At 33.2% G+C, this 26,341-nt stretch overlaps 6 protein-coding genes and 1 pseudogene across 6 annotated transcripts in view; all 7 read left to right on the forward strand.

The window, feature by feature from the left end:
• Positions 1–3,905, forward strand: part of LOC140967367 (UDP-glycosyltransferase 76C4-like) — a 6,414-nt gene extending 2,509 nt beyond the window's left edge. Inside the window, 1 exon segment of the mRNA XM_073427850.1 lies at positions 3,879–3,905. Within this exon segment, the coding sequence (XP_073283951.1) occupies positions 3,879–3,905 (27 nt within the window).
• A 2,202-nt stretch (positions 3,906–6,107) lies between these two features.
• LOC140967434 (uncharacterized) lies at positions 6,108–6,830 on the forward strand. The gene is made up of 2 exons (XM_073427956.1): positions 6,108–6,215; positions 6,371–6,830. The coding sequence occupies exons 1-2, from the start codon at positions 6,202–6,204 to the stop codon at positions 6,693–6,695; spliced, it is 339 nt and encodes a 112-aa protein (XP_073284057.1). The 5' UTR covers positions 6,108–6,201; the 3' UTR covers positions 6,696–6,830.
• A 5,723-nt stretch (positions 6,831–12,553) lies between these two features.
• On the forward strand, positions 12,554–13,288 carry LOC140967427 (uncharacterized). The gene is made up of 2 exons (XM_073427948.1): positions 12,554–13,206; positions 13,251–13,288. Exon 1 carries the CDS (start codon positions 12,756–12,758, stop codon positions 13,194–13,196), a length of 441 nt encoding a protein of 146 aa, XP_073284049.1. The 5' UTR covers positions 12,554–12,755; the 3' UTR covers positions 13,197–13,206; positions 13,251–13,288.
• A 2,639-nt stretch (positions 13,289–15,927) lies between these two features.
• On the forward strand, positions 15,928–17,681 carry LOC140967454 (uncharacterized). The gene is made up of 2 exons (XM_073427979.1): positions 15,928–16,101; positions 16,222–17,681. Exons 1-2 carry the CDS (start codon positions 15,936–15,938, stop codon positions 17,526–17,528), a joined length of 1,473 nt encoding a protein of 490 aa, XP_073284080.1. The 5' UTR covers positions 15,928–15,935; the 3' UTR covers positions 17,529–17,681.
• Positions 17,682–18,402: 721 nt separating this feature from the next.
• Positions 18,403–19,744, forward strand: LOC140967439 (uncharacterized; annotated as a pseudogene).
• Positions 19,745–20,193: 449 nt separating this feature from the next.
• Positions 20,194–23,335, forward strand: LOC140967374 (persulfide dioxygenase ETHE1 homolog, mitochondrial-like). The gene is made up of 9 exons (XM_073427853.1): positions 20,194–20,606; positions 21,293–21,421; positions 21,563–21,670; positions 21,874–22,008; positions 22,414–22,455; positions 22,549–22,608; positions 22,693–22,746; positions 22,879–22,903; positions 22,997–23,335. The coding sequence occupies exons 1-9, from the start codon at positions 20,370–20,372 to the stop codon at positions 23,098–23,100; spliced, it is 894 nt and encodes a 297-aa protein (XP_073283954.1). The 5' UTR covers positions 20,194–20,369; the 3' UTR covers positions 23,101–23,335.
• Positions 23,336–23,983: 648 nt separating this feature from the next.
• On the forward strand, positions 23,984–25,186 carry LOC140967413 (chlorophyll a-b binding protein 8, chloroplastic-like). The gene is made up of 3 exons (XM_073427923.1): positions 23,984–24,190; positions 24,288–24,349; positions 24,425–25,186. The coding sequence occupies exons 1-3, from the start codon at positions 24,050–24,052 to the stop codon at positions 25,038–25,040; spliced, it is 819 nt and encodes a 272-aa protein (XP_073284024.1). The 5' UTR covers positions 23,984–24,049; the 3' UTR covers positions 25,041–25,186.
• The last annotated feature ends 1,155 nt before the right edge of the window (positions 25,187–26,341 follow it).

Consider the following 26,341-nt stretch of genomic DNA (forward strand, 5'->3'; position numbering starts at 1 on the left):
TTTTTTATAAAGAAATATAGATAGAATAAATACTCACGAAATATTTATAAGGTCATCTTTCTTCTATATTCGATAATGCTTCGTATCATTTTTGTAAAATGTAATTAACTGTGGAACCTTCTTCATGACACCAACCCACATGATTTAATTATTTGGCATCATTATTTTAATTCATCGTTTTAAATTAAATAATCTTAATTAATGTAAAATAAAGGATATTTAACATCATGTCCTTACACAAAATTATGTTTTTTTTTTTGTGAAAAAAATTCACTATATTTTCAACCAAATAAAACAAAAGAATTTTGGTATTTCAATATTTTACAAACTAATTGTTTTGGGAAAAAATTATTTTCACTTCATCTATAAACAAATAAAACCAATGAATTTTTGTATTTCAATATTCTCAAATTAATATTTTGTGGAAAAAAATATGTTCAATTCATCTACAAGAAAATAAAAACCAAAGAATTTTGGAGTTTCAGTCTTCTTGACAACTTGATCCTTACCTAACATACATAGATTGACAATTTTGACATCATCATAATAATTTATTTTACCAAAACATTCTCACCAAATTAAAGATAAACTTCTTGCATAGATAAAATTTATTAATCTTATTGATCAAAATAATTTATTAATCTTATTCTACTCCACTAAAAGAATAAGATTGCACTATCAAAATAATTGATATTACTGAAGCACGACATCAATAATTATATCCTCTGATTTATCGACCCAACATATCACCCATGTCGATCAATTAGAACATCTAAAATAGGGTATCATGACCATATAACCTATATTAGATATTCATAGCTTCTCAACCCTCATCTTCTCTTTGACATTCCCATGTGATCACATCACATAATTAATTCAATAAGAATGTTGAATTACTGAGCTTAGATTTTACTGTCTTCTAGAAGAACTTGTGAGTTTATGATCATACCTATTGACTAGGTGAAAGATTCCATATTACGAACATATGTTCTTTGTTATTTCATTTTGATTCCCAAAACATCGAGATATTGACCAACAGTTTGGTTTTACTCATTGATGTATCAAAGAACTTCAAGTTAGTAATCAAAGTTCATTGTCCGCTCAGGATTAAGGTGTTATATACGACAATCTAGTGATTTTGAATTAGTATGGTCAAATCAAATTCAAATCTCAAGTGGTCCAGTCCAACACAACAAAATGTATTCCTAATTTTATTACTACCTTTAAATATTTTATCCTTTTAATTTTCTCTCTATATCACATTTTATTATTTTAATGCAAATTTATAATTATATTTTTAGTGCATTTTCTAATTAAGTAATAAATTATAGTATCACAAGAAGAAATATAAAAAAATTAATTATATATGCAATACGTAGAATAACATGATAAGTATATAATAATATAATAATATTAAGTTTAATACTAACATATTTTTTGGTTTTTAAACTAAGAATTGAAAATAAAGAGTTTAATAAATTATTTAGTGGAATTCAATTATGAGTGTTAATATATTAGTAATATCATAAAATATGAATATCTTAGAAAAATTCAAATATTTTAGCTATAAATAATAAGAAATTTAAAAGTTTTAATAACACTTTTAACTCGACCATTATTTTCAGGAACACTGAAACCAAAATCAGAACTAATTTTTCTTGACTTCCGTTACAAAATTAGTTCTCATAATATATAAATTTAACGCATAAATGTTAAACGATTAATTTCATTGTCTCACATATTGTATAACTATTTCATTTAATATTTAAAAATAGATGATCATAGCAATTTTTTTAAAAAAATATACAAATTAAGTTTTTTGTGAAAAAAATATTTTCACTTTATTTACAAGCAATTAAAACCAAAGAATTTTGGTATTTTAATCTTCTACAAATTAATTTTTTTGTGAAAAAAATCTACAAATTAAGTTTTTTGTGAAAAATTCTTCTCACTTCATCTATAAACAAATAAAACAAATATATTTTGGTATTTCAATCTTTTCAAATTAATATTTTTTGTGAAAAAAATTTGTTCAATTCATCTTCAAAAAATAAAAATCAAATAATTTTAGAGTTTCATCTTTCTTGGCAACTTAATCATTATCTAGCATAAATGTAGTTTGACAATTTTGTCCTGATCATAATAACTGATTTCACAAAAATATCCTTACTAAATTTCTCCTGTATGTACAAACTAAGGACAAAGTTGACAATACACAATAGAAAAACTTTGACCTTGATTCATACTTTTATAATATGTATAGATATACATACACTGTACTTATAAACATTATTACGACAATTACTTGGCACCTTCTCTATTCCATATCTGGGCTTCTCTTCACCTTCTCCATTTCACCCGTATAATTGATGATATCATCGGAAATTATTTTAAACGCAACATAACCTTCTCCATTTCACCATTAACGAACATACTCTTACATATTTTTGGTTCAATATTTTTTTCGGTGCCATAAATTTGATATAATTATTTTAATTACTATAATTTAAGGAGTGGAACTCTTGAATCTCTTATAGGTTATATATATAATTTGATTTTTGGTTTTCAATTTAGTGACAATTTGAACATAGTTTTGTAATTTTATTTTTGTGAAGTGTTTGTCATGTCAGCATTCCGAGAAAAATTATACTAAATGTGCACACACACAAAAAAAAATTTAATTCATCATATCAAAACCAAAATTTGATAATTTAAAATAAAAAATCCTAATTAGGTCAGTTTACGAAATAATTTTTAGACTTTTTATAGCTAAAAATATAACTATATTTATACTGCCGTCCAAACTTTAAAAATTACATTGGCCTTGTGTGTAGGGAGCTTATTTATATTGTATTATATATAAAATAGAAATAAAAGTGGCTGAAACTTGATAGAAATTGCTTCGATTTGCAACTCATGACTAAGAATCATCCTCTTGTCCATTATTATTTGTTTTGTAGTTGCAAGACTTTCAAGGTTTGCATCGCTCGTGGACAAAATTAATCTGCTCTTTTTATCACAACTAGTATTTAATCCGTACGATATGATATTACTACAAATTAATTATTATAAAAAATGAATAGATTTTTAAATTACAAAAAAATAATATTATTTTAAAAAAATAAAAATAAGAAACTATTTTCCCCTAATTTTGAAAACTTTCTTAAATACAATGTATGTCAGTTAATTTTTTTGGCTGATAATCACTATCATATATCAAATTTTTAGATTGTGTTAGCCTAAGGCAATGACATGATACTTATCGTATTTAGTGTATTGAAATCGACCACCAACCTAAATACATATTTAATTCTTTAATTTCCGAGAAGCTACATATATTATTATTTTTTTACATTTGATAAATAAATATTTTTAAATCAAATTCAATAAAATTAATGAGAAATACTTTTTTTAAAATTTAGTAACTTCGTCTAAATCTCTATTCACAAACAATTTTGTGACATGGTACGTGTTCGACACTTTTGAAAGATAAAAACAATTGCTTCATCAATATCTTTAACATCCTATTATTCCTAAAGAAAAGTGAAATATATGATTATAAGTAAATTATGTATAAACTAGAAAAGTTATTTGATTAACATTTACTACGTGTATTCCAAAACAATGCCAATAAATTTATAATGCGTCCTCTAATAAGATTCGTACTTCCTTCAAAATTTTTTAAACCCTTTCCATTACGGGACATTTTATACTCCCATGTATCCGTGAACTTTGTAATATAGAAGAAAATTATCACATTAGCAAATGCGTAATAATTAAATTTTGTACAAACAGGAGAATAATATTTTTTACTTCTCGATCATGAAAGATATATTTCAAACTTAATTTCTCAATGTTCTCGTTGTTTCCATATGTAGGTAGTTTATAACAGCAAACAAATATAAGTTTAAATATCCATTACATCTTGGAAGAATTCAACTCACAGATGGTGCTGAAAAGATGAGTCATTTCATAATTCAATTTTGGAATACATAAATTTAGTAAGATAAATAGAATAAAATTAGTTTCCAACATAATATGCAACACTGCATTATTTATAATTTAAAATTCAAATAAGGCGGCCCAAGAGACAAAAATTATACAGCTTATGCTTTCGACAGAATTATAGCATGCATTAACTCATTCAAATTATGAAAATCTCGAAATGCATGCATTGGGTGTCAAAAATTTCTGATTATTGAGGGTAATAGACATGTTTATTGATGATAATTTAATGTCTATTTGAAACCCTTTTGAATCTCACTTTTAATTTTCTCGGGCTCTATTATTTGAATTTTAATAAGGCAGTTCAAGAGATACAATATACATATGATTTTGGAGAAAACTCCTAAGCATTAACTCTTTCAAATTAAGGTAATCTCAAAATAACATGCATTTGGGGTCAAACATTTGTTATTACTAAATGATAATTTAATGTTCATTGAAAAACCTTGGTTAAGTGATAAATTTTAATAGTCAACAAATTTTTTTAAAAGAAAAAATAAATAAAATAATTAAATATTGTATTTCTTTTTTTAGTAAGTAATTTGGGTGAGAACTTTCATATTTTGAAACTCTTTTGAATATCTCACTTTTAATTTTCTTGAGCTTTCTTATTTGAATTTTAAGAAAGCAGTTCAAGAGATACAATATACATATGGTTTTGGAAGAAAACTACTGTACATTAACTCTTTCAAATTAAGGTAATCTCGAAATAACATGTATCTAGAGTCAAACATTTGTGATTACTAAATGGTAATTAATGTCCATTGGAAATTTTTTTTAAGTGATAACTTTTAATACACGACAAATTTTTTTTAAGAAAAATTAAACAAACTAATTAAATATTGTATTTCTTTTTTTTAGTAAGTAATTTGGGTGGGAAGTTTTCAATTTTGACACACACACACACACACACACACACACATATATATATATATTTAGTTTTAATTTAGTTAATGAGACTCATTCCTGTGAACCGGAATGAAAGGATCATAATGTTCTAAATCACATTTTTAAACTGATTAGAGGAACAAAATCTAATTTAAGTCAATTAACAGGACTCAAATTGTATTTCTCCAAATGAATATGCTTGCTCACGTGATATCTATTATAGATATTCATGCATTTTAGAATTTATTTAATGATTAAAAATTTTAATTTAGAATACAGTGTAGCTAGGATGATGAACTTTTGTAATTTTAAATTTTATTTTTAATTATTTAAGTTATATATATAAGTAAAATTCATGTTAGTCCATTAAATATTTATAATATATAGTTTGGTAAGTAAGTAAATATTAATTTTCTTGAATAGGGGATTAAAAAATCAAATTGATACATTTAACTATTGCATGTTAATTACCACATCGGACACACATGTTCTAAATAGTTTGGATTTAATTTAGTAAATTATTTTAAATTGAATTGACTTCTAAACTTTAGCAATTAAAATTTAATAAATATATAATTGACGTAGCAAATGATGCAAAATTGACATTATTAATTTATAGAGAGAGAGAGAGAGAGCTTTATAAAAATAGAAAACTTGTAGCAATACATAAAATGATAAAATAGTACATGATCTTCTGCAAAGACAAATGAATCATCCGAAGAAGAGGTGTCCAGATTTGTTGGACTTTTCATCATAGGACATGCAGTCGTAGGTAATGTCCTAAAGTTGATCCAATTGTTGTATATACTGTACAATGAGCCAGTATATTTTTTCACGTGGGTACTAATGCATTGGACAAGCTGAAAAAGGGCAAGACCCTTCGTATATGATCAAATAAATCCAAAGTATATATACAATAAATAATGAATTTCGATCCGTATATGTATATATAAACCTTATATTAAAATATTTGTAATGGCCAATTCACGCAGATTTAAAAAATCCCCCAATATTTTGAAAAGAAAGAATATAAATACCAATATTCCGGATCTCTTTTATGAAATATTTTTTGCATGAGATCTCTGGCTTTTAGCGTGGACTTCAAAATCAATGACTATGACCAAGTTTCATCACGAACCGCGTATCTACGATGTTTCCAATTTTCTGTTTATTAAAGGACTGTAATTTTTCTATGCTGGAAGACAACCTGCTTAATTCATTCTCGCTGCTGTCACGTAGTGTAAGGATCGGAGTCTCCTTGAGTAGAAAATATATATACTTGTTCAAGGCGTAAATAAGGTGGGAAAAATGAGTAACTCCAGGTATCGAATGATGCTGTATTTTGTTCCACGTTCTTTTATCGTGATATTCATACATGGTTTAGTTAGTGTCTCGAATTCTCCACATAACCAATCTTAAATTTCGAGGGATATATACCTGACCTGTTAACATGATGTCTGTAATCTGTTTTTTGCAGCAATGAAGGATCTGATAACTCTGCCGTTGTCTTCTGGGTCTTTGGTTGTGTCTGTGCGTTTGCCATATTACTTTGCTGGATTCCGGCTTGTCTCCGCCGCACCAACGCACCAAAGAGTTCCAAAACTTCTCAGGCGGCTCCAGCCGCTGTAAATGGAGGATCTGCGCAGAAGGATCGCGATTTGACCATTGATGTGACGGAACCTGCTGTAGCTGTAATAGATATCGCGGCTGAAAGTGCAGGTGCGGGTTGTGGTGGTGGTTGTTGCTGTGCTGGCGGTGGTTGTGGTGATGGTGGTGGTTGCGGTGGTTGTGGTGGAGATTAATAGCTGATCGTTAAAGAGTAAATCTTTTTTCAGTTCATCTTCTCCGATTAAGTCGTCCTTTCCGTTTTTGGTATAAGCAATCGATGTAAAGTTTGTTTGCCTAGATTTTTGGATTGTGCCATATTATGATGAAATGTTCGCATAAGATTAAGTAAATCGATTTTCACCTCATCTTCTCCAATTTTTTTTTATGAAGTTGGAATAGATCGGACAGTCATAAATATTTCTTCTCATTCAAAAATCACTGAAAGTTTTATCATTGAAAACCATTCTAGTTGTTGGAACTCACAGTTATTATGATTTGATGTGCTCAAGGTAAATCGCATTGGGAACCCTCTGCGACACGACAGGCTCGTTCGAGAAAATGTTGGTAGGAAAATCAAACTCTACTAATAATTGATCAAACTTCACTTCCTGATCACACAAGTTTACAAGATCATCTCACAAAAATTCACTCTTGTTTTCTCACATATACAGAAAGAAAACACTTGAATTTCACAGAGAATTCTTTGGAATAATTTTCACACTCTTTTTCTGTCGAATCAACAGCTCCATATCTACTCGTGACTTCCCTTTTATTCATCAAGTCAACTGCGCGAGTTCCAGCCCTTTAACCTCTTGCACCCTTAGCAGTAATATGCATTTCACCGAATGGCTCTTAAACAATATTTTTGTTATTAAAAAAGCGCGAAAAAATGTATTTGTATTTCTAAGACTCGGATCCAAGAGGTTGATTTGTTGAGCCTTTGATCAACTAACTTGTAGTTAATTCTTGTTTCTTGATCCACTTTGCATTGACCCAAATTGGATATCCATAACACCCGAATCCACACTAGCTTTGAATTTATTGTGAGAACAGTATTTATTTTTTGGTATCTGTAAGTAGCTGATAGTTAATCTATATATATATATATATATATATATATATATATATATATTTCAGCGCTTCAATAAATGAGTGTATATAAAAGATATACACACAAATTAATTAATATATAAATTTACATTAATTAAAAAAATCAAATTCAATAAGATTTGCACCATTAAATGTATATTCTATTTTTTACGCATAAATAGAATTGGACAGGCCATTTAGACTTCATATGTATCTATATGGAAAAAATAAAAAATAAAAAATAAAAACTATATATAAAGTAATAGTGGTAAATATCTCAAGTCTTATTTAAATGCAGATATCGTTCAAACCATACATATATATAAAGACTTAATATTTAGCTGTTTTTTAAAATTTGATGCAACTGATGATAAGAATATGAACAAAATATGAAATACGAAGAAGAATAGTGAGATGATTACATTTTTTTTAAAAAAATTTCTGTATTTTTTAAATATGAAATACGAAGAAGAAAAGTAAGATAATTACATTTTAAAACAAATTTACTGATTTTGTTTCAGACTATAATACAACCTATCGGATTAGAGATACCGATGTGTGTGTCCAGTCTTGTGCCCAGTTTTTATTTTTAATATCTCATAAACTAGTGATCAAAATGATCAGCGGGCAAAACAGTTAAAAAGAAAACTCAATTTGCTAGACTATTTTGGACGTTATATATGCCAATCGGACGCTGTTGTTGTATCCGTTTCATCGGCCAGTTCGATCTTGCAGTGTCTTGTTAGCATAACTAACGTCCGAACTAGTCTAGTCACTCTGATATATGACTTGTATAAAATTAAGCTTTTGCTTATTAAAACTGTCACACCGCTTCTTGTTAAATTGTCAACCGTTATGGTTATCACTAGTCTAACTAGACCGTTTCCATCCAGTAATTCTAGCCGTTCGATAATACCTCTTAACAGCTTGAAAACTGTTAAAAACATTTTGAAGATTTCCAAATAAATCTAAAAGTGTTTATTGATCACTTCTAAATACGTTTCCGATTCTAACAAGTGATATCAGAAAGGTTGTTCTTGAACTCTGATAACTACATTTTTTTAATGACATAATTTAATAACTTTTTATTTAGATGAATTACTTAAACATTTAATTTAAGTCTTAAAATCTTAATCTATGAGCTTGCCTTTTTAAATATTTTATTCAATTTTTTATGGAATTCAGTACAATAATATTCTGTTTAAAATTATAATCTTTAGTCCCAATGTTTTAATTATATTATAATTTTTTTCCCAAAATAAAAATTTAGTATTAATCTAATTGGGTCTGGTCGGGCCGAGAATCACGTAGGGAATATATTTTATGATTGATCCCTCTTCTGACATTGATCGAGACGAGAAAAATCCCAAAAATTCAGGTTGAGATATTTTCAAGATGATAATGAGACGAGGTTCAGGATGTGATGAGATTTAGGAAAATTTTGCCACCCAAGTTTACATCTATAACTTTGTTTTCACGCAAATATTATCATTTAAGCGTGAGGGTCTAGGAGTGTGAAGATTTGGTGTAGGGGAGGAATCATATCACTCACAACCCATGCATACTATATATTTATACAACGATGATCACTTAGATTATTATTTAATTTGAAAGGAAAAAAATAATATTTTTGGTCTTCATAAGTTTTTTTTTTTACTTTTAGTTTTTTATATTATCAAATTTTAATCTTAATATATTATCTTTATTTTTTCTTTTTTGTTTGTGTAGTTGTATTCTCTTTTCTAGTGGTGTTAATGTAACGGTGATTTATATAGTACTGCATTGTCGGTTCTAGGGAGAGTCACCAATGAAACTGCCTAGAGCCTCCATCTTGACGGGGCCTCCAACTTTTATTTATTATTTTTATTTTTTTCCATTTAAAATTTTGGTATATCTCTCAATTTTTTTTATAAAAATTTGAAACTGCGGTAAACTTTTTATAATTTTACTCTTCCTTCATTTGTGTTAAAAAAAACCCAACTTTCTTATTAAAAAAGCTTTTTTTCTTCGTTAAATTGCTCCACTCAGGTGAGCTAAGTTTCTCAAATTGGGTCAATTATATATCATACTATTTTTTATTAAATGTGATTTTTTATGCATGTTTGTGTGTTGCTGTTGGTATTTTTATTTTTAATTGATTTGATTTTTGGTATCTGAGATTCTATAATCTTGAAATTTGCTTATTTGGTTCTTGGACTGATTTTACTCAATTCAATCATAATTATTCCTTGTATCAGATAATATTTAAATTATAATTTGTATTTGTTTTGTAAGAAAAATCAATTATTGAAGCTTCATTATTTTGATGATTCTTATTACATTTGTATTTTATATAGATCCATTCCGGACTCGGTAGATTAGGCTTATGAAGTTAATTCATTGAGTTTTTTTAGTTTATATAACTCATTTTTTATAATTTAATAAATTTATGTAACATATTATATATTTTTGACAATTAAGTGAATTTAATTATCAGCTCGGATCTAATATTTTTATTTAATAAAAAAATTTATATAGAACCTTCTTTTAAAAATTAATCTAGGGCCTCCAATTTTCTGGATATGACTCTAGTGTAGTGTCACATCAATACTCTTGATGAAAAAATAATAAAATTATCAAAAATGGAAAGATATATGATTAAGACTAAAATATTATAATATCGATAGAAAAAATAAAAAAAACATAAAAGACAAAATATTTAGTTAAGCGTGCATGAATAAATGTAGTACTGAAATGAGTGACACCTCCTGAGAAGTTCTCGTGCTTCAAGCTGCTAGCGCTATGCCGCTTGATCTGGTTGGTTAGGTGGACCGTAAAAGAGTGACACCACATCTTAACAGGTAATATTGTCTCTGTTAAGAACAAATCTGACGGTAGAGAAAAAGTAAGAATGATCTATAAGGGATATAAGACTGCACTTACAGATAGACACGTACCCCTCGAACTCATAGGCAACATCCCGACTTATTAGCACAAAAGTATGTGTACTCTGCGCTGCTACAAATATTAAAAAAATTGTGTCTTGACCAACAACTATAACTTTTAACCTAATACTAAGCGCTTGATGTAGCACAAAAAATTACAATTTTTGGAAATCAAAGTAAACAATGAAATAACATGACCTTTGGTTATTGTCCTATTTACATGAGGTGAGTGGTGGAAGTATTCTTGGGGTGTGACTGGCCATTTTTATTTTTTTTTAGGCGTAGTGAGTGACCATATTTTAGTCCAACTCCAAAGCATATTGATTAGACACCTGACAAATGTTTGGTCTCCAAAGTGCATAATCACCCAAAAATGCTTCTCTTTATGCCTCCACTTACCAGCACAACCATTAACAATAAAATATCGACAGTTGTAATTAATTTACAATTATCATAAAGTTTTTTAGCTCTTCGTTTTAATTAATGTACATGTTTGAATGTGACTCAAAGAATTTAATTTGTCAATTGGTGTTATCCATGATAAAGTAAAAATATTTTGATAAGATGTTGAACCCAAATAAATCGACCAAATCTGAAAATTAAAACGTAAAACAATATCTTTAAACCGATCAGACTCGTGCTCATTGGTCAATACCTATCTAAAATATAAACATAAAAAAGACATTAAATTGACCATGTAAATATGATTCCTTCAGAAAAGCATGCGTGAACTTACGTTTCATTTAAGATTACGAAAATGATTAAAAGTAATAGTATCCCAAACAAATCAACAGATAAATAAATATATAATAAATCGAATAGCATATATGTTTCAAAAGAGAATTTCGAATCAAATTACCTAAATCAAAGACTTAATGGGCATCTAACTGATGACATGATTTAGTAATTAATCCACCCAACTTCGATCATTCCGTGCTCAGTCGCTTCGACAATTTACATTATCTTAATTTTAAATATTTTAGGTTAATTATGATCACAAACAAAATTCAGTCCAAGGCATGTAAATCAAGTTGTACATATTATAGCTCATCATAGTATGAGATCGAGATGTGATATTGAATATCAATAAGCTTTTGTAACGTTTCAAATTCGACGATTATCTCCACTGTATCAAAACGTAATTTTCCAGCATGCTTATTTCTTCACTCACACGTATCTTAAGAAACTTTTCAGGAGGTCATCCATATCAGAATTACTATAAGTCAAACACGCTTAATTTTGGAGTTAATCAGGAAAAAAGATAAAAATCTTTACATGAGTAGTACCTATCAAATTTTTTAAGCATTCCTCAACTGCATAGTCTAATACCTGAACAGTTTTGAAATCTCTCTCATTCCGATGTGAGATCGGTTCATTCATGTTCTCTTCGTCTAGAAGCCTGCCATGAACCGCTCATTATCTGTATAACTTATGACACCGACAATCACCACGTCCTTTCCGACCCCGGCGGTTACAAAGGTAGTCCTATTTTTGTATCTAAAGCTAGTACATTTTGATTTTAACTATGTTAATATAACTTTATTTTTGCTTTAAAAAATATATATTGAATTGTCTCTCTTCCTTCAATGTTCCATATCTTGCAAAATATTTTATGTCTTGTCCTAACACATGTTCCAGTCACAAGTGGTAGACAAAGACATTTATCTACAATCCTTTACCAGTGGAAGTGTGGATTCATTATTATATATCACTAGGAACATCGAGTACAATTAATTTTTCATTTCTCAACCACTGAAAGAGACATCAATTAAAGCACATATAGCAAAATCAATTTTCAACAATTTTTTAAATTGCCTTTATTTTTTATTTTTACCTTTACTCTTTAGGGATGTCTACTTGGCAGCTAGAAAATAAACACATGCGTTTATATGTATAAACCTAACAATTTATACTTTAAATAGCATGCTATTTAGTTAATATGATATCAGAATTCAATTAAGTGGTCAGATCCTCAACTGATCAGGTTCAATATAATAATTTACGAAGAAAGAATTTGCACGACAGGCCTAAATTATATTAACCAGAGAAAATATCTAGAAAATACCATATAATTTAGCTATCACCAAATTATATAATATATTCTTTTACTTTATTGGAAAGATTATATTGCCTGGCTATATAAAGGGTGCTTTTGCTGAGGAAAACCAGAACCATTGAATAGCTCAAGTGGAGTTTCATCACTGATCAGAAATATAATTTTTTTTTCTTGAAAGTAGTTGTATGGCCTCAGTGGTAGCTGAAAACTGGGAATACATGGAGAAGCAGGAGGATGATTTCGAAAGCTTGGAGTTCTCGCATGTCAATCAAGGCCTTCTCATGTCATTACTCGACGAAACGCAAGTCGATGATTGCGACGACGAGAGGCTGACTAAAGTGATCCAGTCTCTGGAGGCCGAAATCAAGCCCGACGACAGCCACGATTCCAACGAGTACTGGAACGACGAATCCAGCGGCCAAGATTGGTCGATGCCTCACGATTTTGATGACCACAATTGGATGGACATGGAGTTTGCGCCGAGTGCTGACATGGAGAAATATTGGAGTTTTGAGAACAGTCGTGAACAAGGGATTGCTGGTATGAGTGTTCTTGATCAATGGACAGACGATGAAACTCACTTCGTCTCTTCTGTTGTAAATGATAATACCTCATCTTTTGTTTAATTATTATTAGGTTAATTTGCTATTAATAAGAGCTTAATTTGCTATTAATAAGAGCTTAATTTGCTATTAATAAGAGCTTGTCGTTTCAATTATATCAGAGCACGTAATCTCCCTTTTGTAAGTATTTTCAACACTACAATTTTTACCTAATTATATATATATTCTTTTTTATTATAACCATAAAGAACGTAATTATTTCACAATATGAAAAATTAAACGATTTTCTCGTTTCAATAAAAAAAAAAAATCACATTAATATTACGAATGGTTAAATGATGGAAATCCAATTGCATTTATCGGGCCCAGATTTGATTCTGATATATGATCTTTTTCGAGTGCTATCTTCTCAGTAACATGCAAAGACTGCAAGTGTCCGTCCCTCCCACACAAAATAATTACGTGGTTGCTTTTGGATCAACTTTACGACCGAGTTGATAATCTTAAATCTTTTGAAAAAAATAATGATGTTTGATATTATTCTTTTTTTTTTTTTTTTTTTTTTTTTTTTTTTTTTNACACACATATAGATAAAAGATATATATATGGACGTCGATGTTTACTTTAGACTTATGGGGCTTTAATTGCCTTTTATCTTATCATTTATACACGTTGGACTGCCGACACAATGTCTTGAAATTAAATAGTATCCATAGACAAACAATGGCATTAATTATATTGTAGGGGGCATTGCAGGACAATATGAACAAAGCTAAAGGTCCAATTGAATATGTCATTCGTGACCAAAGAGCTCTTGCCTGCACTTGGCCATTGCTTTAACTCAAAATTTATATATATATATATATATATTTCTAAAAAATATTATAGGATGTGAATCCTTAAAAAAAATTGTTAAAAAAGGGGGGCAGTCCTGTTTATTCTTTTTATATATGTATTTATATATTTTTAGGGCTCTGGGTTGACAACCCTCCCCATCAACGCCTTTTTCATATTTTTCGATGGATTGAAGTTGGCAGAGACATGGGTTGGCAAGCCGGCCCACCAAGTTTTGTTAATCTTTTAGATGGGCAGAGGTTGGTAACATCGGCCCATAAATTCTTGTTTTTTATATATTTTTGATGGACTGTGTTAACAACCTCGGCCCATTAACCGTTTCCTTTTATATATTTTTAGGCCCTAACAACCTCAACTCATAATTAATTATTCAATTGCAAATCTGTGCGTAGTCAGTTATCAATCGTAAATATGTATTTCATGATCTGTGAGACATGTTAATTTTGAGTATCACAAATTCATCCTTCCCCCCAGTCATTGTTTTTATCCAGGCTCAAACTTCAGAGGGGCTAACTACCAGTGTCTAAAGGTAAACTAAATACACGAAAATGTAAGCTTAGTGGTGGCATTATTTATCTCAATTATGAGTGCTAATATGCCAATTCAAAATCGACATTCAAGGTGAGGAATATGATGCTTTTTACTGTTCTTACTTTCGTTTGAGTTTGCACCTTCATTTTTATCAACTTCATTAAGAAACTGGGTTGACTACTACTCTGCTGTCACTTGCAATAATTAAATGATTCTCGATGATCTGTTACCTCTTCTTAGTGGCTCTTGTTTTAAACAAGATAGGACATTGTGAATCTATTTCATAATGCTTCTTCACATGCTGCCCCACATCTCCATTATAATCAATCATACTGTCAAAGCAAGCTACGTACTCTACTGCTAAAAATTTATTAATTTCTTCTGGAACAGGCCTTTACTGATTCCATTGTAGAGCATACTCATAACATCAGAAAAGAATTCAACTGCAGAGCTGGCTGGTGCACCGAGCTCCAAACCTGTTTCAAGGTTTAAGCTTCGGCGGAAGTAGCGAAAGATTTGGAGATTTAGAACTTAGTTCAAAGTTGGAACATCCATCTTACTTGATGTTTTCCCTATCAAGCTTAGGGAGGCCTACTCTCTTGAGTCCCCCAAGCGTGTATCTGAACTGGTGGATTGTGCTAAAAACTATTTCTCAGTTTGCTGGAGTAATTAACACAATTTGCTTGGTAAATTTCTATCGGGTATTTTGTAAACCATTTCAAATTATCCTATAATGATAGGTAGAATAGGGTATTCCAATACAAATGTGGTGATCAAAGAAATATAAGCTATAAATAAATTACGCATTCAGTTAAATTGAAGGAAAAAAGCTAATCAAATAAAAAAAATTGTATTTTATCAGTTTGTTATTAAAAATTATGATTTAGGTGTGAAAAATAAAGTAAAAACTTATAATTTATTTAACATCTAATTGCATCTGAACACTTTTTGTTTTTTCGTATTATAAGTAGTAGAATGAGTTTTTAAGGTAAATAATATATCGATAGAGTTCTCTGATATATTTATGATATTTAGATGGAAAAACAATAATAACATTAAAGAAAATAAATCACTCTTAAGAGTAATAATTATTATTTTTAATTAGAGTGAAAAAAAAACATTCCAATCCTTTGACCACGTACATTAGTGATTATTTAAGGAGCACATAGCAATGTATTAATTATAATTAATTAGTTGTAAAAAGGGTAGACCATCGGTTCAAAGAAAAAAGAAAACATAAANATACCATCTCTGTCTCACGTGATTCGTATAATATAAATAGACCAAAGAGAGGACACATTTCATTCACATTAGCAACCCTTTAAAGCATTCCCCTAGTTTTCCCTCTCTTTGCAATTTGCATTTTAGTCGAATAACATCATACTCCAAAGCCTTAAGGTAGAGATGGTGTTCCGGATGACGAGCTTCGTGGTTGCAATTTCAATTTCAATGGGGTTTATGTGTTCGTCTCATGCTCGTACATTTCATGTTGGTGAAGACGAAGGTTGGGTTGTCGATCCATCTGATGAATCATACAACCATTGGGCTAAAAGAAACCGTTTTCAAATCAATGACATCCTCGGTATGTAACTTATACAATCGTCTGATTCTTGCTAAACGTCAATTATATGTGCATAGATATCTACATGAATGATATTGCCTAAAAGTGAACTAATAACATTGTTTATAATTTTGCATGCAGTTTTCAAATACAAGAAAGGAGGGGATTCGGTCCTCGTCGTGAGAAAAAAAGATTACAAAAGATGCAACAAAGATGATCCAATTAAACTTTTCAAGGATGGAAACACAAAGTTCAAGTTGACAAGATCAGGGCCATTCTTCTTTATTAGTGGTCATGCACAACACTGTGAGAAAGGTCAGAAGCTTATTGTTCAAGTCCTTTCTGATCATCGCGGCAACAATAACCACACTGCTCCACCGCTTCCTCCGCCTGCGGCGAAGCCTCCCACTCACATGCCGCCGAAACCGCCTTCCCACTCTCCGCCCTCTTCCCAGAATGCTCCTGCACCCAAGCACGCGCCTCCTGTTGGTTCTCCATCTCTGCCCCCATCCAACAAAGCTCCTACACCGGCTCCAACTCACCATTCGTCAGCACCATCCAAATCCCCCGCGGGCAAGGCCCCTTCTTCATCTCCGATGGCCAAAACCCCAACACACGCCCCGCCACTGGTGCCATCATCTTCACCCAAGAAAGCTCCTGCTCGAGCTCCAACTTCATCAGCCAAAGCCCCATCAAGCGTGCCGCCAGTGTCGTCACCCTCTCATTCTCAACCACCATCTTCACCGAAGAGGGCTCCTACTCGAGCTCCAACTTCATCAGCCAAAACCCCATCCCACGCACCGCCAGTGGCATCACCCTCTCATTCTCAACCGCCATCTTCACCTAAGAAAGCTCCTGCCCGAGCTCCAACTCCACCAGCCAAAGCCCCAACACATGCCCCACCAATGGTTCCACCGTCTCATTCCCCCTCACCATCTTCACACAGAAAAGCTCCAACTCCATCAACCGTAAGCCCATCACACCCGCCGCAAGCGGTATCGCCCTGTCATCCCCAAACAACATCATCACCCAATAAAGCTCCTGCTCAGTCTCCAACCGCTTCAGCCAAATCCCCAGCACACGGCCCGTCAGTGGTACCTCCAATATCTCATTCTCAACCATCATCTTCGCCCAAGAAAGCTCCAACTCAAGCTCCAGGCAAGACCCTATTACACGTACCTCCAGTAGTACCACCGTCTCATTCTCAACCATTATCTCCGCCGTCAGTAGTTCCGTCGCCTCATTCTCCATCACCATCTTCAGCCAAGAAAGCTCCTGCTGCAGCTCCAACCCACTCACAAACTCCATCAGCCAAAGCTCCCTCTCATTCTCCACCATCTTCAACTAAGATAGCTCCAACACCTTGGTCAACATCTCCGAAGAATAAAAATGGTGCTCTTGAACCCGCTGCAAAGAAACACCACCCTGCATCAGATTCCAGTGCTTAGATTTCTCTGCTCCAGGGGTCTTCAGTTCTGCAGTTACCGTAATTAATTTCCATGTTTTTTATTTGATGAATTTGCTTTATATATATATATTTTGTCTTTTGCAGTTTTATCTCCGTTTTCGCTCAAATGTCTTTTTTGTTTTATTATTATTGATTCAGCTTCTTATTGTTGATTCATGGTGGTTTATTTTTAAAGATCAATCAATTAAACAATTTCATCCAGGTACCCAGCACATGCATGTAAAACATATGAAGAATTTTAGGACATTTCGAAATGGATACCAATTTGCTTGTATTCAGTATTCACAGCTCGACCACGCATTATTGTTTATTAATGTTTATCAAACAAAATGTTTATAATTTTTTTAGATATAATTATATATATATATATAATTATTTTATGTAAACTTAAAATGATCTTATTATATCAAATTAAAAGTAGTGAATTCTAAAATAAAATAACAGAATTATATTGTTTATTCCTGAAAGCAACTGAATATATCTGTCACATTTATTCGTTAACGTGATTTAGAAAGAATCTAGTTTCAATTCATTATTTTCATCAATTAACTTTAGATCATATATATTATAAAAAAATTCATATACAAATTAATTTTGCGATATAGAACTCCAACTCAATCCAATTAATAAAAAAAATTATTTTTTATTTTAAAAATATTATTTTTTATACTAAATATATATTGAGTTGAATATATATATAATATATTCAACTCAATATAATAAAAAATAATTTTTTTATTAATTGGATTGAGTTGAAGTTATATATATATATATATTAAAAAACATATTTTATTAATTATTATTAATAATTTTATATATTTGTCTCACCTGTATAAACCGGAGTGACGAGCAGAAGGGTACTATTTGGAAGTAAGCAAGGAGTTGCATGTTGAAAATCTATAAGCCCATCTGCATATCCTCAATCCTCCTCCCAAGACTGAATCTTTCTCTCTTCTTCCGTCAATTTTCCTCACATATAAGCGATAAGTGTTGTGTTCCACCCGATCTCCTCAACCACAAAGACTGGCTGAGCCAGCCTCAAGTCATCAGGATTTTCAATGAAATCAAAGACCCCCATCTCATCCTCCCACTCTTTATTCAGCTCTCTAACAGCAAAGACTTGTTTCGTGACGTTATCAAGATTCACGGCAATTCTGCTGGTAGGATAAACAAAGCCATCGAAACCCTCATCGATATGCCAAATTACAAGTGCTGGCCAAGCGTGGTCACCTTCAACTGCGTGTTGAATCTGCTGGTTTCGACTAAGAAATTGGAGGCTGTTTATGAGGTGTATGCACTTGCTCCGAGCTTGGGTGTGGAGGTTGATGCCTGTTGCCTGAATACATCATAAAGGGGCTGTGTGAGTGCGGGAAGATTGAGGCTGCCCTCAATGTGCTCGATGAATTTCTTAAGCAGAAATGCGTTCCTAACTTGAGAACCTTCTAGACAATAATGCATGGATTGTGCGAGCTTGGCCGTGTGGACGAGGCATTTAGTTTGTTGGATAGGATGGAATCAGAGGGGGTGGAGGTGGACGCAATCGTGTTCAACATATTGATCCTAGGATTAAGAAAGCAAAAGAGATTCAAGAAGGGATTGAACTTTTCGACAGGGCTATGGTCAATGGATGCGAGCCTGATCCCGGAACTTATCAAGAGGTGTTGTATTGTTTTCTTGATGCAAAGTGCCTTGTTGAAGCTAAGAATTTTATGCAAAAGATGATTAAGAAGGGAATAAATCCGAGCTTTGAATCTTACAAGTCGGTGATAAAGGGATTTTGTTGTCAGAATCTGGCGGAAGATGTGGAATGGTCATTGAAGGAAATGGTAGGGCATGGATTTGTGCCAAAAATGGGAATGTGGAAACAAATTGTTAGGTGTGTGTTATCTAATGGGCTTGGCATCGATACTAAATGTGCGAGTGTCTCCTTTGATGAGATAATTGGATACTAGTGCACCGAAAGTCTTGATTTTGGAGGGGTAGCCACTACCTTAAAGAGCCGATTATATAAGTATCATTCCCTGAAAAATATAAGGTTGACACCCATCATTTATAATTTTGATTCTCATGGGACAAGTGCACTCATGTAGCTTATGATTGAATAGTACAATGCATGTATCTTTGAGAATGGATTTTGTTGACAAGTTTGAAGAAATCATAAACTATATGAGTTACAAGATTCTCTTGAAACCACTCCTCTTTTGACTCCAGAGAGTAATCGGTGATCAGTTATGGGATATTATTATGCGAGAAAAAAAAAGTGATTAAGCACGAGCTTTTTAAATAAAATTTTAGTTTACTTTTTAACTTTTTTTTGACTTTTAAGTTAATTTTTATTATTATTTTTTTATAAATTTAATTTTAAATATTTGATCATATAAAAATTTTAAAACAAAAAATACACCGAAATATTTTTAATAGTTGCTCTTGATGGTAAAATATATTTATTTTAAATTTTGTATGCTTATGATAATCTCTATTGATTGATTTTATACATTAAAAACTAAAAACAATTTTTAAACACGAGCTTGACGCTTGGTTTGCTTTTTAGAACTTCGTTTTCAACAACCAAACAAAGCACGAAGGTGGCGTGCAATACTGGGTGCAATTGCTGACGTTGTCACGCTGTCTCCTAATCACCGACCAATCACATCACTCGCCAATTCCCACTCCCAATCACCCCAAAACTTTCTTAATCGCGACAAATTCAACGCATAAATCATAAATGGACATAACCGATTTAAAAATTCGGGCATCTTCACATTGATATGGTCGTCCATTCGTGTTATTACATTGAAATCCAACCTTGGCACAACAAGAAATGCTTCTGAATTTCCGGGTTTTCCAATTCTCTTTTGTGTTTTCCGTTCCTAAACCGCAAAAGAAAGCTTTTTTCCCGAAGGTTGTAGCGTTTACCGCTAGTGTTCGATCATCGCCAATGGGGTCAGCCTCTTATGCGACATCGTCTGCTTTGCTTTTTCGTCAGATGTTTGAGAAGGAGTCGTGCACTTACACTTACCTTCTCGCCGATGCTTCTCATCCTGATAAACCTGCCCTCGTTAGTTCTCATCACATCCTAGTTTCTTCTTGTCAGTTTAAATTTGCGGTTTATATTCTATATTTTATTGGGCATGTTTAATAGTAATGGTCAAGTGGGTTTTTTGTGTTTGTTTAATGAATTTTGACGTGGTTTGATTTAATAGTTTATCGTGGGGTTGGAGGCTTTTTGATACATTTATACATTTTCGATCCTTTTATTTAGCGAAATGAAAGTGTCAGGATGAAAGTTGTTTGCTTTTTCCTATCAAGATTGCTTAATCAGCTTCCTGTCTATCTTCGTTTTACCGCTGGATGGATCATTTGAAGGTTGATTTGCTGATTGATGATGCCAAATTACTAGAACAAGTATCCGAATCACTGTTGAATGTGTTAATTATTTTCTCACGAGAAAGCGGAAACCAGTTGATATTCTAAGGTCTGATTCGTTTAGATTATGAATATTCTATTGATATTTCCCAGCTAAAGCTATGTGATGATTTCTCTCATCATCAAATTATTCAATTTTTTTAGTGGTTGTCTGTATGAGAAACTGTTGCTTAACTTTCGATGCATAGGGAACTTATCCAATGTATTGATAATTGGAGACTTATTTTGTGGTGTGACAACATTTGTCTTTCTTATTCGTTGTTTTTCACGCTCCAATGTCGCCTTCCGAATGAACTGACGCAACTTCTCTGTAAACAGTTGGTTGACCCTGTGGACAAGACCGTTGATAGGGATCTTTCTGTGGTGAAAGAGCTGGGTTTAAAGCTTATCTATGCAATCAATACACATGTACATGCTGATCATGTGACTGGCACTGGTTTGCTTAAGGTTACTGTTTTCTCTTCTTTTTCACATTCAAATTCTTGATGATGCGGAGCTGGTTTTTAAGTATATTTTGCATTTTCTTAATGATGATTCAATATTATATGATAGTGTTCTAACCTGTTTCTTTTTCTGTCATCGCTACAGAGTAAGGTTCCTGGACTAAAATCCATCATCTCTAAAGCAAGCAATGCAAAAGCTGACCTATTTGTTGAACCTGGCGATATAATTAGATTTGGTGATCTCTTTCTTGAGGTACCACAAGGAACTAGAGCTTTTCAAATTAGATTTACCAATCATACAACTGAATAGAATAAGTTGATGTATGACTTAATCAACCTGTGAATGTAACCTATTTAATTAGACCGATGATGTCCTTGTGATATCCTGCATTTCAGTTCTGTAGGATGCATTTGATCATCCTCATATTGGCTGCATGATTATCTTCTCTTTCACAGGTTCGTGATACACCAGGTCATACGCAAGGTTGTGTGACCTATGTCACGGGAGAAGGACCAAATCAGCCACAACCAAGGATGGCTTTCACTGGTGATGCTTTATTGATACGTGGATGTGGTAGGACAGATTTTCAGGTATTTTGTTCGCTATGTCATTTTTCCATGGTAAACTGAAGTAACAAATTTTCTCTGTCTAAAACCCTTGAATAAGTAGCTTCCTTTTCTAAATATGTGGAGATAATAATTGGAATTGAAACTCGATCTCCTTATAAGTTATAAGTTAATAGTTATGACTCACAAAGTTTTTGAGGTTAACCCTGCGTGCATAACTATATGTCTCAGATCAAACTCGCATCAATTGAGACTTATGAAATCCTTAAAGCTCTCAGATTGAAGTAACACATGCAAAGTCGATCTCAAGTTTTCCTCACGCAGCCTCTTAATCCGTCCTCTGGAGAAATTTTTTGTTAGCTAAATTCGATTCTATATTTTATATTGTATTTGGAGCTCTGTTATTGAACTTCCATTACTTTTTCATAGGGTGGCAGTTCCGAGCAGCTTTATAAGTCGGTTCATTCACAGGTAAGAATAAATACATCATATAATGAACAAAATTTTATGAATTTTAACACTCCAAAATTCCCACATACATTCTAATTTTTTATTCCAAAACAGATCTTTACATTGCCTAAAGACACGTTGGTATATCCTGCTCATGATTACAAGGGGTTCTCTGTAAGTGCCCATAAAGATCTAATTACTTTCTGTCATGGGCACACACATAACTGAAGTGGCTTATGCCTTTTCAATGAATTTTAGGTGAGTACTGTGGGAGAAGAGATGGCGCACAACCCCCGACTAACGAAAGATCAGGTGATCACCAGACTATTCTGTTTTTCATTTTTGCGATGCCAACTTGTTGACACGTCAAAGATCTTATGCATAAAAAACTTTATTAAGCACGACTTGTGAAATTCCCATTTACTTATCTATATTCTTTTGCAGGAAACATTCAAAAATATAATGGCGAGTAAGTATTTGGTTGCAAATGCTCAAAACTGAAGTTCAATCTATTATTTGTATCATTTTGTTGCTGATATATAATTCGCTTTGTTTTGCACAGATTTAAACCTTTCGTATCCAAAGATGATAGACATAGCAGTCCCTGCTAACATGGTTTGTGGGTTGCAAGATATCGAATCCAAATGCTCTCAATCTATCTCTTAGGTGTGGGGAACGTGTAGTATTCTTTCTCCGAGAGCAAGAGAACTTGAAGTGTAATTTACATAATGCAGGACAGATATGTTCAAGGAATTGGTGGGTTGTTCTGAGATGTTGTACTTGTAACAGCTCAATTATATGGATTTTAGAAAAGATATGATGAAGTAAATCGAACCCTTATCCTCTGCTAATTTTATTTCAAGTTCAGCGACTCTGGTTTTGAATGGCAAATCGCTTCTTATTTCATGTCTTAAAGTTCCAGGTTCGTTGAAAAATTTGTTTGAAGTTGAAAATACGCTCGTCTACTTGTGTTAGCTAGGGGTGTAAAAATGATCTAAAATTAGAATAGTCACATATTGAAAGAAGTAAAATAAATACTGTTATTATTTTTATTGAAATCATACTATTTGTTTTTAAGAGGCTTCGAGACTCGTCGACAAAAATCGAAATAGTGGCAAACTATTGAGTTAAGGAAATACATTTGAACCACCAAAATCTCACCAAGCATATTTTTTTCGTTTATTAAAGTTATTCTTCGACTTCGGGAATTTTATCAATAATAAATAACAACGAAATACACTGTATCCAAGGTGGATAACGTTAGTCCGTGCCCTTTGGCTTTCTGTGGAGAACAAACCATGGAACAATGGAGATCCCAAACCAGGTGGCTATGGAATATCCAAGACTTGTTTCCGGACCAATAATTATCTGCAATCCAAGCAACCATGACAGCTGTACCATTTCCATTCGACAACAAGATCCTAACTTTATCCACCGATTTAGTTACTCGTGTGTGCACCACAATTTCAAAGATCTCTATATGCCCCACACAAATCCAGTTGGCTGGCATGGATTGGTCCTTGTTCCGTTTGTGATCATTCTCGGGTGCTACTAATTCTTCCTTCGTGCGGATAGTAAACTAAAACTCCTCTGTCCCAAGAAGAAAAACCAAAAAATGGCAACACAGGCGTTGGTCTCTTCATCATCAATCTGCGCTTCCACAGACGCCGCCAGGCAGATTTTTGGTGTAAGGTCGATCCAATCTTCAAGAAAAGTCTCATTTGTTGTCAAGGCAGAGGCTAGTCCTCCTGTCAAGGTATTTACAAAACATCCACACGCATGAACTCCCGAAAAATCTTGACTTTGTTATGGAAAGTTTACCACTAAATTTTGATTATGCGCTTTTATTTCAGCAAGGAGCAGACAGGCAACTCTGGTTTGCATCCAAGCAGAGTCTGTCCTACTTGGATGGAAGGTAAATCATCTGTCAGTCTATGATTTCTTTAGACATGAAAGTTGAAACTAATGGAAAACTTGGAACTGTTTCCAGTCTCCCCGGTGACTACGGATTCGACCCATTGGGGCTGTCAGACCCAGAAGGCACTGGAGGATTCATCGAGCCCAGATGGCTAGCCTACGGAGAAATCATCAATGGGCGTTTCGCAATGCTAGGGGCAGTGGGTGCCATAGCACCAGAAATACTAGGGAAAGCCGGCCTGATTCCACCAGAAACAGCTCTTCCCTGGTTCAAAACAGGAGTCATCCCCCCGGCCGGAACATACAACTACTGGGCTGATAACTACACACTATTCGTTTTCGAAATGGCGCTGATGGGATTTGCTGAGCACCGGAGATTCCAGGACTGGTACAATCCAGGTTCCATGGGGAAGCAATACTTTTTGGGCCTGGAAAAGGGATTCTGCGGGTCGGGTGAACCAGCCTACCCTGGCGGCCCCTTTTTCAACCCGCTTGGATTGGGGAAAGATGAGAAATCTTTGAAGGATCTGAAGTTGAAGGAAGTGAAGAATGGAAGATTGGCTATGTTGGCTATTTTGGGTTACTTTATCCAAGCCCTTGTGACTGGTGACGGCCCATATGAGAACTTGCTGGCTCACTTGTCGGATCCTGTGCACAACAATGTGCTAACCAGCCTCAAATTTCACTAAGATTATGTCGAAATTGTTGGGAATTCAATGTTTCTATCGAGTCTGATTTGCGATCAGATCATGTGCAGAGTATCATTTGAACATCTCTTGTGTAATATATGACATAAGATGATTTTCATTCATGTTATTCATCATGCTTAGTTTTATCTTGTTGTTATACCAAGTTTAAAATTGGACGCTAAACTTGGAAAAATTGTATTAATTTAGACCCAGATATAGAACAGGTGATACTTTAATTCTTTAGACTTCCTACCACTTTTTTTTTTTAAGGTAAACCATAGAATAATTGAAACAAAGCTCTTATTTTTATAAGAGCTCTTACAAAGTTACAATGATGTAAATGGATATTGTACTAAATGTCAAATTAGCAAATAGTATTTATTATGATAAGATATTTCGACTAATAAAAAGGTAAAAACAAGCAAAACCTTCACCTCAAACAGACGTAGTAGTTCTTAAAATTTCCCCTGGACAAGCCATAATGCATAGGCTGACAACCTTAAAATCCCCCACCGCCACCGCTGAAACCCCCGCTCCCGCCGCCAAAACCACTATCACCACCGAACCCACCACCACCCCCATGCCCACCAAATCCTTCCCGCCCGATATCTCCACCGAAGCCGCCATGTCCACCAAATCCTCCACCCGCGTGGAAGCCAAGCCCACCACCAGCGATATCCCCACCAAACCCGCCACCCCCGCCATGTCCAGTATGACCTCCAGCCTCTTGGCCGCCTCCACCAACACAACCGTGGGTATCGTCCCCATCTCCACCAATATCGCCGCCAGTAACACGACCGCCATAATCACCGAGGCCTCCCTCACCCCCGGAATTATCACTATTTCGACGGCCTTTGTTAGGTTTGCTTGATCCATCATCGGCACAACCAAAGATAAGCATGGACATGATCGAAATGGACATGACAATCATGCCTAGCATCATCATCAAACCTGAACCAGCTTCACTTCCCACATTCCCATCATTTGTAGTACCTAAAAATCGAGCCATTGATCTTGTTGATTAACCTTACAGAAAACCAACCGCCTAGATTATATAGCCTACATTTGATTTTCCTCATTCGATTACTTGAGTTGATTGTCTTCGTATATTTGCTTTTCCTCGTCATTACGAAATCGATTTCTGGCGTTGACTATAATCAAGTCTCCATCAATAACAGGAACTTCAGATCCTCTGCAACCATGCACGTTTTACCATTCTAAAACAGTAAGGCCCATGATGTCAAGTTTAAGGCCCAAACTTTGTTAATCCAAGTATCTTCTTTAAAATGAATATCAACAAT

This window comes from Primulina huaijiensis, unplaced genomic scaffold (genome assembly GCF_012295235.1).
Source record: "Primulina huaijiensis isolate GDHJ02 unplaced genomic scaffold, ASM1229523v2 scaffold25037, whole genome shotgun sequence".
Lineage (NCBI taxonomy): Eukaryota > Viridiplantae > Streptophyta > Magnoliopsida > Lamiales > Gesneriaceae > Primulina > Primulina huaijiensis.

What these genes read in the sequence shown, in the direction of transcription:
- LOC140967427 (XM_073427948.1), top strand. Translation starts at nt 12,756, where the DNA reads ATGGCCTCAGTGGTAGCTGAAAACTGGGAATACATGGAGAAGCAGGAG.
- LOC140967454 (XM_073427979.1), top strand. Translation starts at nt 15,936, where the DNA reads ATGACGAGCTTCGTGGTTGCAATTTCAATTTCAATGGGGTTTATGTGT. An exon ending in TCAAATCAATGACATCCTCG is followed by an intron (nt 16,102 to 16,221) that starts GTATGTAACTTA and finishes TTTTGCATGCAG; the next exon opens with TTTTCAAATACAAGAAAGGA.
- LOC140967374 (XM_073427853.1), top strand. Translation starts at nt 20,370, where the DNA reads ATGCTTCTGAATTTCCGGGTTTTCCAATTCTCTTTTGTGTTTTCCGTT. An exon ending in TTGGTGATCTCTTTCTTGAG is followed by an intron (nt 21,671 to 21,873) that starts GTACCACAAGGA and finishes TCTCTTTCACAG; the next exon opens with GTTCGTGATACACCAGGTCA. An exon ending in CCCGACTAACGAAAGATCAG is followed by an intron (nt 22,747 to 22,878) that starts GTGATCACCAGA and finishes ATTCTTTTGCAG; the next exon opens with GAAACATTCAAAAATATAAT.
- LOC140967413 (XM_073427923.1), top strand. Translation starts at nt 24,050, where the DNA reads ATGGCAACACAGGCGTTGGTCTCTTCATCATCAATCTGCGCTTCCACA. An exon ending in AGGCTAGTCCTCCTGTCAAG is followed by an intron (nt 24,191 to 24,287) that starts GTATTTACAAAA and finishes CTTTTATTTCAG; the next exon opens with CAAGGAGCAGACAGGCAACT. An exon ending in CTGTCCTACTTGGATGGAAG is followed by an intron (nt 24,350 to 24,424) that starts GTAAATCATCTG and finishes AACTGTTTCCAG; the next exon opens with TCTCCCCGGTGACTACGGAT.